This window comes from Schistocerca gregaria, chromosome 3 (assembly GCF_023897955.1).
Source record: "Schistocerca gregaria isolate iqSchGreg1 chromosome 3, iqSchGreg1.2, whole genome shotgun sequence".
Classification (NCBI taxonomy): Eukaryota; Metazoa; Arthropoda; class Insecta; order Orthoptera; family Acrididae; genus Schistocerca; species Schistocerca gregaria.
In genome coordinates, this window is record NC_064922.1 from 259,715,885 (window position 1) to 259,732,229 (window position 16,345).

Below are 16,345 nucleotides of genomic sequence, written 5' to 3' on the forward strand. Positions count from 1 at the left end.
ACTAATGTTGCGGGTTGCATTCTTTACAATTCAAAGCGTTGCTGCTACTTCAGTGCTATACCGCCCTTCTCCCTTCCTGCAGTCGTTCCGCGAGTATCCCGAGTCAGAGAACGACAGCGCTGCGGTCGCTTCCTACTTGCCGGCTCGATCCTTCTTACTGAAGTGTGCGGGAGTGCAGCACTGATCGTAACTTGCAATCGTTACGGACGTTGAGTGCATGGTCTTGCTGTTGTAAAGTAACACTGACAAGACGAAATGACCGATTGTCGGTCTCACACAGCCTTTAACGTAGCGGTGTTTTCAGAGACTGTGGACGGTATAACATTTCAGCTCCTCAACACCAAATTAAAACGTTCCACTTCAATTTGTTTGCACTTATAGCGATCCCAGCTTCCTCAACCAAATTAAAACGTTACATTAGGAGGTGTCTGCTTCGTGCAAAAGGTCTTGAGTTCATATTGACGACAACAAGTAATTCTTCATTACAGACGTTTATTTACAAACAGAACTGACAGACTTCACAGAGTCAACAACTGACTCTCAGAGCTAACCGCACTGCATATCCGAACTGGCAACTGACAACTCCTAGGTGTATTAATATCTTTCCAAACAATGAGAGTCTTTGACAATGTTTTGTTTACAATACGATAGCAATTCACGACTTAAAACTAAATTAGACATTACAGAATTTTAGTACAGATTAAAGTAAGTAAAAGGATCAGTACATATAAATTCTTACAAGCATAATTTCCAAATAGATTTTATAACATTTTTCTACCAGCTTCTGGATAACCTTCACCAGATTTGTACCGATGTTTCCAGAAATATCTTGACATTTGATTTTGGATATTTCTTGAGTGATTTAGAACAACTATTTATATGTAAAATGATTTAAATCGTGTTTCAAAACGTAAATAAATCTTTTTAGCAATATTTCTTGATACAAATCGCCTTTCGAAATTAGGTTATGAAACAGTTTTCACAAGTTTTCGTATTTTTGCGATCATAATATAGAATTTCCCCATAGAAAGTTCCAGAAGTGTGCATTAAACGTTCATTTACAGACTTTCTCTTTAGCTGGTGAGTTTTTAAAAGTATCTTGTCCATATTATACGAAATAATTTAGCTCAAAACTGATAATTTATACAATTAATCAGAGCTACAGCAAACAGTGAGTCTTTCTTTTACAAAATGAAATATAATTACAAAATTGAATGAAAATAGGTTACTAACACCAATATATACCTACATCAATTCTATTTTTGTTCCTTCTGCGCTAAACGCCCCAATATTGACACAGTACAACACTCAAACATCACCAAAGTTTCCCTTTACATTTTGCATATCTGTATCGACATCCCCTAAAAGTCTACTGTATCGAATACTTCAATATGTCCCAATATGTCCTGTAATGTTACAACGGTGTAAGAAGAAAATTAAGTGATGCAGCATATATAATTGCAAATATTGCTCATTAGAGGGAGAATGAGGTCTGGAATAAGTTCGACGTTATAATCCACGATTCAGTCAAAAAACACACAAATATCGTCCAATACAAACAAGGCGGTTATGCTCTTGTTTAATCCACCTCCATCATGGGAAAACATATGTGCTCCGTCAAACTAAAACTGGGCACAAAACAACGTCGTTGTTATGTCCCTGAAACCAAAAAGCGTGCCATTTCTGTATTCTTTTCGTCGTGGCAACGTGCATTTATGGACTAACAGCGAGTCGTGTAGCTTATCATTCTTTTCTGTAAATTTTTCGAAGACTTTATCTTGCTAATTAATAATCATTAGGAGAATGTACTTCATCCTTGTGTCATGTTTCCTTGTACCGTCGTCACTGTTACACTTGTAACCAGTGTACTCACTCTCCTTTATACACGGGACGTTTGTATTGATTCTTATGTATGTCAACGCAGTTGAGTGTTTCAGACCATCCAGATTCTTGAAAAGAGGCGTTATGCATTACAAAGAGGTTTGATAAAATTCTAAGGCTGTACCGTACAAGAAGAGTCAGGTAAGTTGGTACGTCTTCGAGCGTGACAATAAAATTGGATAAATTAGGCCTCACACGTTGAACTACCGACAGTGCTGCGATGCAGTCACGTCACTTGACGCAACACGAATGGAAAGACATTCTGGGTCGGGTACCTCGCATAAAGATCATTGCTTGTAGAGGCACAAGAACCTGCACATCTTTAATGGCCCAGACAACACATAAATTGGACATCACTGACTGGAAGCATGTAGTATGGTCCGACAAGTCACAAATTTACCTCTTTCCAAACGATGGAAGGTGTCGAGTGCATTTTAACGTGCAGCGTGTGGAGGGCCAAGTTTAGGCAGGAGGTGCTCTGTAATGTTTTGGGTGCGCATGAACTAGGATGTTTATTTCAATATCACCTGTATCTTCATGATATTTTCATGATGGTTATGTTGTAGACATTCCCTTCTTCCTAAATTACAATAGTCGTATTAAAAGGGTTGTAAGCACACAGTACGTTACCGATTTGAGGAACGCTCAACCACTCTATCTCATCTCGACTGTCCACCAAATCTCCCGACCTTATTTTCATTGAAAACGTCTAATACTATTTGGAACAGTCAGCGACACGTAGCAATCTCCATCCTTGCTATTCGTCATCTTATCATCGACGAGTGGCTTTAGCAGGAAATGGCATAACTGAAGAAACTTGTGAATTCGCTTCCTCGCCGAATTCAACCTATAGCCGGTGTTACTCTATAGTTGCACGATGCCTCCAGGAGGGGCGGGGGGGGGGGGGGACTAATTTTTATCCACTTGTCAATAGTTACTCATGTATGTACTCTGTTAGTATCTGGTCTCCTGATTGCTCCCCACCTTGTAAATACACTGAAGCGCCAAAGAAACTGGTATAGGTATGCGTGGTTGGATTCAGCATCTCCAAGGTAGCGATGAAGAGGGAATTTCCCTGTACGACCATTTCACGTCTGTACCGTGAATATCATGAATCCGGTAAAACATCAAATCTCCGACATCTCTGCAGCCGGAAAAAGATCCTGCAACGATGACTGAAGTGAATCGTTCAACGTGACAGACGTGCAGCCCGTCCGGAAATTGCTGCAGATTTCAATGCTGGGCCATCAAAAAATATCAGCTTGCGAACCACTTGACGAAACATCATCGATATGGGCTTTCGGAGCCGAAGGCCTACTCGTGTATCCTTGATGACTGCTTCTGCCTCGCCTGGGCCCGTCAGCACCGGCATTGGACTGTTGATGACAGGAAACATGTTGCCCGGTCGGACGAGTCTCGTTTCAAATTGTATCGAGCGGATTGACGAGTACGGGTATGGAGACAGCCTCATGAAACCATGTGCCTTGCATGTCAGCAGGGGACTGTTCAAGCTGGTGGAGGCTCTGTAAAGATGTGGGTCGTGTGCAGTCGGAGTGATATGGGACCCCTGATACGTCCAGATATGGCTCTGACAGGTGATACGTACGTAAGCATCCTGTATGATCACCTGCATCCATTCATATCCATTGTGTGTTCCGACGGACTTCAGTAACTTCAGCAGGACAATGCGACAACCCAAACGTTCAGAATCGCTACAGAGGGGCTCCAGAAAGACTCTCCTGAGTTTAAACACTTGCGCTGGCCATCAAACTCCCCAGACACGAACATTATTGAGCATATCTGGAATGCCTTGCAACGTGCTAATCAGAAGAGATCTACACACCCTAGTACTCTTACGGATTTATGGACAGCTCTGTACAATTCATGGTGTCAGTTCCCTGCAGCACTGCTTCAGACATTAGTCGAGTCCATACCACGTCGTGTTGTGGCACTTCTGCTTGCTCGCTGGGGTCCTACAGGATATTAGGCACGTATACCAGTTTGTTTGGCTCTTCAGTGTGTCACTGTCTGTGTCTTTCGCAGCGCCACGAAAAGCTAGTTGGAGGGTGATGAGATGCGAGAGAAAGCCCCCAAGGCACACTATTACTCTTAGTCTACTCTACTCTCCAACAAACACTATCCGATGGTTCTAGTATACATTCACGTTGTATCTTTGCCCCTAATATGTGCTGCTGTTATCGCATGTCGACTGCTGGAATATTGCGCCGGTCCAGGTGCAAATCTGTATGCATCTGTCACTCAGACTGAAGACGACGAGCACGCAAACCTTCCTTGGATCATCGACACCAACACTTATAAGCCACTGACACGTAAAGTCCAACGTAGTGGGCTATGTTTCGGAAGCACCGTGCAATAGCCTGCGTACGCACAATAAAACCTCGCTCAAATTCACTTAATGGCACGAACAGTGTTTTTCTAAGCTTTCCTGGCATCCCTGTAACGTTTAATAACCCAGTACGATACCGAAATCGACAGACAACTTTTTCGGCATGTGATTACACTTCTTGCGAGCTTACCGTGTTGATGCTCAGCAGATTTCGTATTTCTGCATCATGCCGGCAGAAGTGTTCCATGTTTTATTTGAATATAATGTTGGATGTCTTTCGCAATCGTACTCATAAAACTACGAGAAGTGGAGCGTTGATTTCTTTTTAACAATCTCTGTGACCAATTTAAATAATCTCACGAAGAGGAACCATAATGTACACATTGCTAAGGTCATGGGGGAGGAGAAACGTTGAAGTAGAAATTAAGTGGGAATACCTCTATTACTTTGATGAATCACATAAAGAGGAGTCAAGGTACACAGTGGCACTGGTCTTGCATTCGGGAGGACGGAGATTCAACTCACTTTCCGAGCATTCAGATTTACATAATTTTACAGTTTTGGGAATTAACTGTCATGTAGAATTGTCTTAATCATATCCCTTTCGCCATTTGACTGTACTCTTATTTTCCACTGAATGATGTTAAAATTTCGGGTATATATCAATTTCAAGTGAGTCATCATCTTCCTACGACGACTAATTACAACGCGGTAATAATGGATCGCTCCAGAATGACTGTGGAGTAGAATTCGATCAGATTTAGGTGTTTTTTTTGTTTGTTAATGAGACGGCTTATTTTGTGCCCCAACCTTCGCTAATCCAGTTCGTTCTCCGTCCCTGATAATCTCGTCCTGAAGTAGAGTTTGAAACTTAAGATTCACTGTTTTTGAGACACAACTTGCAGGTAATTTCATGTGATATTCGTGGTGAATATCCAGGGTATACTGAAATTCCCGTTACAAGCTTCTATGACCTGTAGAGGGGAGTGAGTGTATTACATTTTGAATAGGAACCTATTTCGGCAACGTACCGTTCCCGTGCTACAGCCGTTTGAAAATATGTTTGCTAGATAAGTGTGCAACATGGTAGTAATGGTGGGGGTGGTTACATCGGATCAGCTGATGTTACTTGACGTCTGTCCTCCCTCTCTAACTTGGTTCGAGCCTCATTCACGTGTCTGTGAGTATTAGAGCTACGTGATTGAATACATGTTTGCAGAATACGCCGACATGATCCTTCTGAACGGAATGGTTCAAGGTAATCGAAGTGCTGCTCGTCGCCTTTATCAGGATCGTTCTCCACAACTCAATTGCATCCACTTTGATCCACAATTACGCAACGACTTCGAAAAAAGGCACCTTCACCATCAGCAGGCGTCACTCTGTTGCTCCAAGGACACGCCACACGCCCGAGTTGGTAGAGGCCGTACTGAATCACGCTGAAGAGAACCCGTCAACGAATACATGAGCAATTTCTTCGGCTACTAATCAGGAAAATCGTAAAAATGCTTTTCTGAAGATGGGTCCAACTTAAAAAAATTATGCACTCACTCCCCTTTACAAGTCCTAGAAGTTGGTAACAGGAATTTCCCAACATCGTGCATAATTTTAGCTGTAACACCTTCAGGTGTTGATAAGAGTGCTTAGCTTTCGTCTAATGTGATAGTCAAGAATTTTTAGCTTCTTTTTTGTCGAAGTTCAAATATACTTTATAAGGTGTGTTCTTCTATTGAAGATCGGAAGAAATTGAAGTATTTTGGTAGCAACTATAAAAATTTGAAAAATAAGTTGATTGTCCAAATACCTGATTTGACTGGTAGATGATGTGCTCCAGATCTTTGTTGCGCCGGATGACTGTCATCCTGAAATTCTGGTCCCACGACGCTGAAGTGATGTGGCAACACAGCCCGTCCATCAGGCTCTGCACGGCTGCAGTCAATGGCTGAGGCACACTACCTGGCACAACACAAACAGTGCATCACATGACATACCAGTTCAGAGTGGCCTCCGTCTAATGGTCTCGTTATGTTTACTTGTGTTACAAGCACGGTTGTGACAAATATAATTTAGGTGGAATATGATGGTTCAGTTTTCTTCTGTGAGCATTATTCTGATGGTGCTTGCCGAAAGATAACATTTACAGTACGACGATTATCTAACAACGTGGAAATGGTAAAGTCGTAATGTTTTCAGCTGTTGAAAATTCGTTAATCTCTTTTCACACAACTGAATAGTCACAAAGGGACTTTGTTTCTCAAAATCCAACTACGCTATCTACCATTGCAGTGCGGAACGCTACGAGACGTGCAGAAATGGAGCCAGTGATGTTCTGGGAAGTACCGACAGGGGCCTGAAGCCATGCCGACTCCACTGCCGTGGCCAAATCCGCTAGGTTTGTCAGTTGAGGATCCATGGCATGAACAGCCCGATCGAGGCTGTCAGATTCTCGATTGGGTTTTAATGGTTCAAATGGCTCTGAGCACTAAGGGACTTAAATTCTGTGATCATCAGTCCCCTAGAACTTAGAACTACTTAAACCTAACTAACCTAAGGACATCACACACATCCATGCCCGAGGCAGGATTCGAACCTGCGACCGTAACGGTCGCGCGGATCCAGATTTTAGCGCCTAGAACGGCTGAGCCACACCCACCGGCTTGGGTTTTAATCCGTGGAGTTGGTCAGCCAGAGAGGTACGGTAAACTTATCCTTGTGCTCTTCGAACGACGCACGTACCCTGCGAGCTGTGTGGGGGGTTGTTTTGGGGAAGAAGACCAGGCAGCGAGGTCATCGGTCTCATCGGATTAGGCAAGGATGGGGAAAGAAGGCGGCCGTGCGCTTTGAAAGGAACCATCCCGGCATTTGCCTGGAGCGATTTAGGGAAATCACGGAAAACCTAAATTAGGATGGCCGGACGCGGGATTGAACCGTCGTCCTCCTGAATGCGAGTCCAGTGTCTAACCACTGCGCCACCTCACTCGGTCTCTGCGAGCTGTGTGGCACGTTGCATTGTCCTGCTGGTAGATGCCATTGCGCCGAGGAAAAACAAACTGGATTAACGGGTGGACATGCTCCCCAAGAGTGGATGCATACTGGTGTTGACCCATTGCGCCTTCCAGGGTGAGGAGATCATCCTCGAAAACCTTCGCCAGACCATAACGGCTGCAGGGTGTTTGATTTTACCCCGTACGCGCACACGACTATCTGTCCGATGGAGCATAAAACATGATTCATCTAAGAATCTCATCTGTCACCAGTCAGTGGACGTCCAGTTACGGTATTCGCGTGCAAATTCCAGTCTACGTCGCCTATGGACAGTAGTCAGCATAAATGCACAAACCAGTCACCTGCTAAAGAGATCCATACGCAACAGCGTTTGAGGAACCGGCGTTGAGAAGACACTGGTGGTAACCCCTTGGTTCATCTGGGCGGTCAGTTGCTCAGTAGTTGCACGTCTATTGGCCCGTACACGTCTCCGCAGCCAACTATGGCCTGTGGTGCACTACAGTTGCTACGGCGCCGGTTTTGAATACCGTCATTTTGCCATGCGCAATTAACGCAAATACTTCCATCCTTGGCCCAAAAGGTAATGATCGTGCCTCTTACGACGTCGGATAAGTCGCTCTATGTCCGCATTATTAAAACTGCTGCACTGTTCACCGTGTTACCGTATCTCCCCACCCCACCCCCACCCCTTCGAGTCACGTTTTATATACCCTACACTGCTAGTGCTGCCACCTGCGGTCTGTGAGTGGTTTTGCCCGTTGACGTCGCACGTAGGTGGTGGTCATGTTAATGTGACTGGCCCGTGTGCCTTGTAGAGCTGAGAAGATATTTATGAGTGAAAATTGAGGAAGGATTGACTGATTGCTGTTATTACTGTGGAAGGTTCACTTGAAGATGTCCCGCACGCTCTCAACGGCAAAATGTATGAGCGACCTGGGAGATGCTTGGTTAAGTTTGTAAACATAAACGTTATCGCGGTTCTAGGCGCGCACTCCGGAACCGTGCGATTGCTACGGTCGCAGGTTCGAATCCTGCCTCGGGCATGGATGTGTGTGATGTCCTTAGGTTAGTTAGGTTTAAGTAGTTCTAAGTTCTAGGGGACTGATGACCACAGCAGTTGACTCCCATAGTGCTCAGAGCCATTTGAACCATTTTTTGCAAAAGATCATTCTCCATAAATGAGTAATATTTCTATGCTCTCTTCGTTAGTGTACATTATTCTCACACAAATCTTCAACGGATGGCAGTTGGCTTAATAATAATAATTTCGTGTATCTCAGTGGCTCGGTACAGGTCTCTCGATTGGACTCCACTTCGGCGACTTGCCTGTGTCCCTAATATACGCCAGTTATCCAACCGGGGAAAGCGGACCCACATTTTAACGGGGAAGCCGAACAAAGTTCCTCGCGGTTCCTCAAATCGTCAGGATATGAAGGATGGATTAAAGGTATAGTAGGCTGTCGATTATCCGAACGTCGATCAACCGAACGACCGGTTAACCGAACTGTGTACTCGCTCGCACCTGTTGCTCTCCAACTCTACCGCCCATCATCCCCCTCACTCCCAAACCAAGTTTCCCACAGTAGCCGCCGCACTTGGCTACCGCTGGCGGAACATTGCTTCTAATGGGGCCTTCACAAGGCGCTGCTGACCGGCCGAGCAGCCAGTCGCTGTGTTTCAACAATCGGCACACTTCTGTCTGGCTTGGCACTGGCAGTAGAAGTAGCGGCAGTATCAAAGCTGTTCACAGCAACAGCTGCGCCAGCTTAGAGTCGAGGCGTGCCGCTCCGCGCAGTTTGAAGGATTGTGCGCCCCCAAGAACAGCTTCTCACGGTGCAAACAGGCTCCTTCTGTTCTCTGTTACGACCACATTTGTGCTGCTGCGTGAAGAAGTTAGCTTGACGATACCAAATGCTTAAATGTATACGTGTTTTCCTTTCTATGAGGGACAAGTACGAGTTTATTAAAAGGTTAGAGGAAGGCGAATCTGCAACCACTTTATCCAATGAGTACAAGGTGGGGAAGTCGACAATTACGGATATAAAAAAAATAAAGGACGAGCATAGCAAATTTTTTTAAACGTAAATTTTGTATACTGTGTGTATTGTTCATGCAAAATGCATATGTAGTATGTATATATTTTTGTTTAATAAACTGTGCCACATACTATATATTCCTACTGAAGTTGCCTTTGTATGTTACTTTGTAATACTAAAAGAGATGCCGGTTTTTATAAATAAATTTACTGTACAGTACTTCTTTTTGGCAAATAAACATGTACAGTTCGATTATCCGAACAAACCAGTTTTCCGAACACCCATGTCCCCCAATTACTTCGGGTAATCGACGCCCTACTGTAAATGGAAAATTTCCGTTGGCCGACCGGGTTCAGTCCCACGACTTCTCGGTTTCCAGAGATGTGCCTTACCACTAACCCACCAAGCCCGACGGTTGATCGCATTGTCAATGTGCATTTTACTTATGTTTCCATTTGTTTACTGTGAAACTCTAGAAATTGCACGACTTAAGAATCCTGTGAGGGTCGAAGTCAGTTTTGTATTAAGTTTTTACTTATGTCAAGTATATGTGTATAGGACACTGTCATAGATTTCAAGAGGGTAGTTTTATAAATCTGATAAATTTCCATGGAAAGACTCTGGCGTGTAATGATGGATCCAGATTTCATCAATAATCACAAATCAGCACAAAAAGAACGTTTTTGTTGCACCTTCGTGGTTGGTAAGCGTGATTATTCTATGGATTTTACAAAGAATTTCAACAATGTGCAGCATGCAGTTCATTGTTGACTGTCATCTGAATCGGTCAGTTTATCGACTGTGATTGAAAATGAAGAAAACGGAGTTTCATGCTATTATTAACTGTATGAAGTCTGCATGGATTTCATCATTAGAGAACATTTATTTCTTGACTGAAGAATTTAAATGTGGTCCGACAAGCGCGCTCTGTCCGTCTAGTTGAGGTCAGCAAAAAAGAACTCACGTGACAAAATCTGTGATATGGTAATGCAAACCATAATAAGACTGCTGAGACTGTAGGCATCTCAACTGAACTAGTGCGTAATACCTTGCACGTAGAATTGGCTCCGTGGGTGTCGCGATTGCTCGCAGTCGACCAAAAGCGAATCCAGCACAACATTTCAACACAGTATCTGATGATGTGTAATCGCAATCTGCAAGACTTTTGTGCTGATTTGTGACTATTCTTGAAACTTGGTTGGATCCATCATTACACTCCAGAAGCAAACCAAGGAGAAAGGCAGGTGAAAGTGCACAAAGAAAGAAAAATACTATTTGGTCATTTAGGAAGGTGATGGCCACTGTTTTTGAAGATTCTCAAGGAATAGTCCTCGTACATTACATGGAAAAAGGAAAACTAGACCCTATTATGCTTCATTGATGGATAGTTTGAAACTTGAGTTGCCTGAAAAAAAAAACAACAAGTTGGCACGCAAAAAAGTGCTCTTCACCAGGGTAATGGAACATCGCACATATCAGTGTTAACAACGGCGATAGTGCATGAACTGGGTTTTGAATTGGTTCCTCATCCACCCTATTCACCAGACTTATCCATAAGTAACATCTTGTTGTTCCCTAACTTGAAACGTTTGCTTGGTAGGAAGAAATTTTCATCCAATGAGGAAATGATAGTAGTAGTCAACGAGTATTCTGCAGAGTTTGACAGAGCCTACTTTTCCGATTGAGTGATAAAACCGGAGGATCACTAGACCAAGCGTTTATACCTCAAAGGAGACTGTGTTGAGAAGTGAGGTAAGTTGTGAAACACATAGTTTTTCTTGCTTTTTTACCAGACTTATCAAACCACCCTCGTAAAACAGGTCTTGAGGAGAGGAATTGGATTACTAAATAGAAAATATACAGGGCGACATTTAAAAACATTGACAGCTGCTCATATCTTCGTGATGGACGAAGTTACAAGAAAAGCAGTCATGCCAGTTTAAGTCCGCCTGGTAGCTGAGAAATACTATCACGATACAGTTTTTAATTCGTTTCTGGAAAAAAGTTGTTTTGGTGGCCAAGACAATTGGGACATCCTGTATGAATAATATACTAGATCCTGTATGAAAAATATACCGGATCACGCTAAAAATTTAGATAAATATTTCGAGGATTAGTTTTTCACGGGGAAGTTAGGAAAAAATTTCCACATAGAAATCTTGGAGAAAATATTGGTTTAATTATTGTATATACATGGCACATAGTAATGCTAAGGGAAACAATATTTTACATAAGATATGTAACACTAATTACTACTGCCTACACTGGAACTCATAGATTCATGGAGAAATTGACTGAAGAAACAGCGTACGGTACTTCATACTGACTGGCAGTTTTATGGACGATAACATATTGTTGCTTTAATGACGATATTTATATGAAATGTAATTGGTAATTTCCATCTTTTCGCAAGTGGCGACAACATAATGACATAGATTAATTAGCGATCGTCGTCGGCGGCGGCGGCCGAGACTCGTATCTGAGTTTTCATTTTTCTTCTGCATTTCCATTATGACACGACAGTTCATGTATGAAGATGCCTATGGTGGCTTGGCATACCAATCCTGGTATGAAACATGCGGCAACCTACATTACACATAATAGAGGGTGTAGGGTGTGGATGGGCCTGGCGAAATTTCCATCTCTGACGTTTTTCATTTTGCTGCCTCCGACGTTTCTGCTCAAAATGTAAGTAAACGTAGCTTTCTACAGGTTTCCACCCCACATAGAGTATATCCAAGGGATACTGTCCGTTAATCGTGCAAAGCAAACAAAAGATACCAATATGGCTGCCTGGGCAGCTATTACAACTAACAATTTTATTTTATTTTTTTTTCTGTCTTGAGCTTACTGAATTTTAAGAGAGTTGCACATCAGAGATGTTTCGTTTTTGTTTACAGAACATCAGCTGTGTTTCATGTTTATTAATCGTTTTTATAGATATTGAAGCAAAGGTTGTGGACGATAAAATCTTTGTTACACTTTCACCCTTCGCGATTTTTTGGCATTTACATATAATTTACAAAAGCGAAGTGAAGTCCAAAGAACGCAAACGCAGCAAAAAAAAAAAAAAAAGAATGTTCCTTGAAGCCGAAGAATAGCGAGTGGAAGCACAACAAAGGTGATTCGTGTGAAAATGTTTCCGACGTGGTTATGGCCGCATGACGGGAATTAACAGACACTGAACGTGGAATGGCAGTTAGAGGCATGGGACATTCCGTTTCAGAAGTCGTTAGGGATTTCAATATTTCGCTATCCATAGTGTTGAGAATACTAAATTTCAGGCATTACCCTTCACCAAGCAACGCAGTGGCCGATGGCATTCACTTAATGACCGAGAGCAGTAGCGTTTGCGTAAAGTTGTCAGTGCTAGCAGACGAGCAACACTGCGTGAAATAACACCACAAATCAATGTGATACGCACAATGGGCATATCCGTTAAGACAGTGCGGCGAAATTAGGCGTTAATAGGGTATGGCAGCAGACGACCGACGCTAGTGTCTTTGCTGACAGTGCAACATGGCCTGCACCGCCTCTTCTGGTCTCGTGACCATATCGGTTGGACCCTAAAAAACTATGGTTCGGTCAGATGAGTGCCGACTTCAATCTGTAAGACCTAACGGTAGGGTTCAAGTGTGACGCAGCCCTTTGAAGCCATGGAGCCAAGTTATCAACAGGGCGATGTGCAAGCCAGTGGCGGCTCCATAATGGTGGGGGTTGTGTATACATGGAATGGATTGGGTCCTCTGTATGTTCGGGTACTTAGAGAACATTTGCACCCATTCATAGACTTCATGTTCCCAAGCAAGGTGGAATTTTTGTGGATGACAATGCGCCGTCTCACCGGGTCGCAATTGTTCGTGATTGGCGTGAAGAACGTTCTGGACATTTAGAGTGAATGGTTCGGCCACCCAGATCGCCCGATATAAATCCTTTTGGACATTTGTGAGGCATAATCGAGAGGTTAGTTCGTGCACAAAATCCTGCACCGGCAACACTTTCGCGATTATGGACGGCTAAAGAGGCAGCATGGCTCAATATTTATGAAGGGAACGTCAAAAGACTTACAGAGTACATGCCACGACGAGTTGCTGTACTACGCTCGATAAAACGATCCCCGACACAATATTAGGAGGTAGCCAACGAGTTTTGTCACCTTAATTTATACACAGATAAGTGCTTTAAGCACTCAGTCTTCAAGGCCACGAGTGACCTACCGGGACCATCCGACCGCCGCGTCATCCTCTGCTGAGGATGCGGATAGGAGGGGCGTGGGGTTAGCATACCTCTCTCTCGGTCGTTACGATGGTATTCTTGGCCGAAACCGCTACTAATCGGTCGGGTAGCTCCTCAATTGGCATCACGAGGGTGAGTGCACCCCGAAAAATGGCAACAGCGCATGGCCGCCTGGATGGTCACCCATCCAAGTGCCGACCACTCCCGACAGCGCTTAATTTCGGCGATCTCACGGGAACCGGTGTATCCACTGCGGCAAGGCCGTTGCCATAATTTATACACAGTTAAGACAGGAAACTGATGAGTCAGTTCAGTGTAACGTGTTATGATCGTACACGCAGTCCGAAACAGAGAGATTTTTACCTGCGAGTTGTACCTTGTGCAGCCAGGCCCGGAACTGCTGGGTGTGTTCGACAGGGAACACCCCCAGCGCGGAAGGGCCCCACCACAACGCCACGTGCTCCGACACCTGGCCGACCTCTCCCCACAGTATCTCCTGGTAGTATTCCACCACCTTGGTGTGGACTTCCTTCGTCACCTTTGGGAGACCTGTTACCAAAAGGCTACGTACAGTAAAATACCTCAGTTCTCTACTTACAGCTCTGCTTATGAAGGCAGTAGACTCTCCATAGTACGACGCGGTATCTCACCTGAGGATTTGGAAGGCTTTATTCCTCTGCTGCCCAGCATTTGTGGAACGCTGAAAGCAGCAACAGCTAAGAGCGTGGCTACGTGCTCCTCCTCAATTTCTAGCAGTCTTTCCATGGCTGACATGTTACCTCCAGGCAATACTAAAATCTGTTGTACGGTGGTGCTTCCAGGTGGTATAAACCCAATTGTGGGTGGGGTTATATGTTTTGCCAGTGCTCTGCAAAGGAAAAAGAAAACAAGATTTTATATAAGAATGAATTTGTACACCTAAGCGCCAAAGAAACTGGTTTAGGTATGCGTATTCAAATACAGAGATATCTAAATAGGCATAAAACGGCGCGGTCAGCAACATCTAGATAACACAACAAGTGTCTGGCGCAGTTGTTACATCGATTACTGCTGCTAGAATGACAGGTTATCGAAATTTAAGTGAGTTTGAACGTGGTGTTGTAGTCGGCGAACGGGCGATGGGACACAGCATCTCCGAGATAGCGATGAAGTGGTGATTTTTTCGTACCACCATTTCACTAGCGTACCGTGAATATCAGGAGTCCGGTAACGCATCAAGTCTCCGACATCACTGCGGCCGGGAAAAGAGACTGCAAAAACGGAACCAAGATAACTGAAGATAATCGTTCAATGTGACAGAAGTGCGACCAGCCCGCATATTGCTGCAGATTTCAATGCTGGGCCATCAGTAAGTGTCAGGGTGCGAACCATTCAACGAAGCGTCATCGATACGGGGTTTCGGAGCCCAAGGCCGATTTGTGTATCCTTGATGACTGCATGACACAAAGTTTTACGCCTCGCCTGGGCCCGTCAACACCGACATTGGACTGTTGATGACTGGAAACATGTTGCCTGGTCGTACGAGTCTCGTTTCAAATCGTTTAGAGCGGATGGACATGTACGGGTATGGAGACAACCTCACGAACCCATCGAACCTGCAGGTCAGCAGGGGACTGTTCAAGCTGGTGGATGCTCTGTAATGGTGTGGAGAATGTGCAGATGGAGTGATACTGGATCCCCTGATACGTCTTGATAAGACTCTGACAGGTAACACGTCCGTAAGTATCCTGTCTCATCACCTGCATCCATTCATGTCCATTGTGACTTCCAACGAACATGGGCAATTCCAGCAGGACAATGCGACACCCCACACGGCCGGAATTGCCACAGAGTGGCTCCAGGAACACTCTTCTGAGTTTAAACACTTCCTCTGCCCACTAAACTCCTCACACATGAACATTATTGGGTTCAGTAGAGATCTCCACCCCGCTCGTACTCTTACGAATTTATAGACAGCTCTGCAGGATTCGTGGTGTCAGTTCCCTCCAGCACTACTTCAGACATTAACCGAGTCCACGCCACGTCGTGTTGCGGAACTTCTGCGTACTCGCGGGGCCCCTACACCATATTAGACAGGTGTACCAGTTTCTTTGCCTCTTCAGTGTAAATACCACTTGCTTTACACTGCCTTTAAATGTGTACATTATTTTTAAGTTCCACCAATGAAGTGAAAGATGCTTGTAACATCTGACACTGTGTGACTAATTTTTCTTAGCGCCTTACGAGTGAATTGTAAAATTAAATCTGAATAACAGAATTAATGTTTCCATGAGTTTGACATTATAAGAAGAACTAAAATGAATGAGTAAGGAAATTAATAACGCAATAACAATTGGGTATTCACGACATAAATATCCCGATAATTCCTGTATCCCGGCCTGAAACAGAAGACAATACGGAGCTAGTTGTGGAGGCAGATCACAACAGTGAGGGTACCGAGGCGGTCGTACAGTCAGCAGACGTAAACATGGAGTTTATTACGGAAGTTGGTCGACGACATTACGAGGGGCACCTCGGACCTTTCGTTAGTTGCTACACTGTAGTCGAGAGGGCGCAGCCAATTTTCATGTGATGTCGAAGCCACGTATGCAGCACCGTGTGCCCTTGGCAGCTCCACTTATCCAGACCTTTATATACGTTTGGGCAGAATCAGGTCTAGGATGAGGTGCTACTTTTCAACAAAACGGAAATAAGCATGTATTGCTCCTGACCCTAAACCTAAAAAGCAGCTCTCATGAGTGGAACAATATTGGCCAATAATCATCCTTGGCAATCTAGGCAGTGTTTCAGTGGTTAACCCAAGATCATATCGTCAACCGTGAAACAATCAGCGCAGAAT

General features: G+C 44.1%; 1 protein-coding gene and 1 pseudogene across 1 annotated transcript in view; both read right to left on the reverse strand.

Annotated features, from left to right (window-relative positions):
• LOC126354366 (uncharacterized) overlaps window positions 1–16,345 on the reverse strand; it is a 198,449-nt gene that overhangs the window by 85,638 nt on the left and 96,466 nt on the right. Inside the window, exons 6-8 of the mRNA XM_050003950.1 lie at window positions 14,157–14,374; window positions 13,870–14,055; window positions 6,033–6,184 (exon numbers count right to left, since the gene is read on the reverse strand). Of these exons, the coding sequence (XP_049859907.1) occupies window positions 6,033–6,184; window positions 13,870–14,055; window positions 14,157–14,374 (556 nt within the window). The remainder of the gene's footprint in view (window positions 1–6,032; window positions 6,185–13,869; window positions 14,056–14,156; window positions 14,375–16,345) is intronic.
• LOC126357340 (5S ribosomal RNA) lies at window positions 13,658–13,775 on the reverse strand (annotated as a pseudogene).